Source organism: Austrofundulus limnaeus, unplaced genomic scaffold (assembly GCF_001266775.1).
Source record: "Austrofundulus limnaeus strain Quisiro unplaced genomic scaffold, Austrofundulus_limnaeus-1.0 Scaffold256, whole genome shotgun sequence".
Taxonomy (NCBI): domain Eukaryota; kingdom Metazoa; phylum Chordata; class Actinopteri; order Cyprinodontiformes; family Rivulidae; genus Austrofundulus; species Austrofundulus limnaeus.
The window spans coordinates 12,419-13,796 of NW_013952658.1; the positions used below are offsets into that span (position 1 = coordinate 12,419).

At 40.3% G+C, this 1,378-nt stretch overlaps 1 protein-coding gene across 1 annotated transcript in view; it reads left to right on the top strand.

Annotated features, from left to right (window-relative positions):
* LOC106526060 (chloride channel protein 2) overlaps positions 1-1,378 on the top strand; it is a gene marked incomplete at both ends in the record, with an annotated part of 63,528 nt that overhangs the window by 7,978 nt on the left and 54,172 nt on the right. The window contains 1 exon segment of the mRNA XM_014020520.1: positions 1,188-1,321. Coding sequence (XP_013875974.1) covers positions 1,188-1,321 — 134 coding nt within the window.

Here is a 1,378-nt window from a genome sequence, read left to right on the forward strand (position 1 = left end):
CCTTCTCCTCTCTGTCAACGCTCTCTGGTTTCATTTAAAAGAGTCGATCATCAGATATTGTCCAAGATTAACCTTCAGGGTGGATATAGCTCGCTAGCAGTCTCACACTGATGACCTAGTTGATGTCATTATTTACCCAGAATGCTTTGCATGTAAATAAAATGGCCCCGTCTGTGTAATATATTTTTAAACTTTTAGTTTAAAAATGATAAAAAATGAATAGCCTACCTATTTCTACAGTCTTTATTTTACAGTTAAAGTATATGTTTATTATATAAAGTCTAATGTTACAACTAATGGGGGATCCCTTTAATAAATCCCTCCTACAGTCTGGATCAGGGGTTCCCAAACTTTTCTATGCAATGACCCCCGAAACAGTATTAACTTCTGCCTCAGGACCACCCTTTCAAACCAATAAACAAGTGTCACCTGGTGCCACACCCACCCCATCCACCCCCAGGGGGCCTCAGCCCCTACTATGAAAAACACTGGTTGACAAATACAACATTTGAAATACATCATTGAAGATCGTCAGTTTTTTTTTTTTTCAAAAAGAAAGGTCAAACCAAACCTCAAATGTTCATCCAACAAGTGCTTAGTATTAAATACAGTCTCTGATTATCTTCAGGAGCCAATCAAGTTCAAGATGGCAGCTGCAGCCAAGTTGTCTTAGAAAACACAAAATGGTTATAATGCAATCAATTTTACGTATATTATTCTAAAATGTGGTATGACAGTAGCTGAGTGTAACTTCTTCCAACTGCTACTCATTGCACGAGACCTTTCTGTAAAACTTAATTAATTATACTGTATATAAATGTCAGCATTAACTCAGCCTGTTTGAAATTAACTGCTGGATGGATTTTATTGAAACTTTCAATAAAGCTGGGTTGGTATCTTTAAGGCAGCAGTAGGAGGTGGGGGAGTTGTCCTTTAATGAGTGGGTTTCCGGTTCCAACCCCAGCTCAGTCCGTCTCAGTCATTGTGCCCTTGGTAGTGATCAGAGGATTCAGTGGTACTGGTGCGTAGTGGCCTCATTTCTGTCTGTGGCTAAAATTAGTCCACTCCAAAAGTATTGGAACAGCAAGTTCAATTCATTTTACGGGCCCTGAGATGATTTTTTTTCTTTTGTGGTTGTAACTCAGAGTCTTTCACAAAAATTCACCTATTCCTTGTCTGTCCTGCAGGCTCTGGTGTTCCAGAGATGAGGACAATCATGCGGGGAGTGGTGCTGAAGGAACATCTCAGCTTTAAAACTTTTGTGGCCAAATTCATTGGCATCATCTTTGTTCTGGGCAGTGGCATGCCTCTGGGCAAAGAGGTAACACACACACACACACACACACACACACACACACACACACACACACACACACAC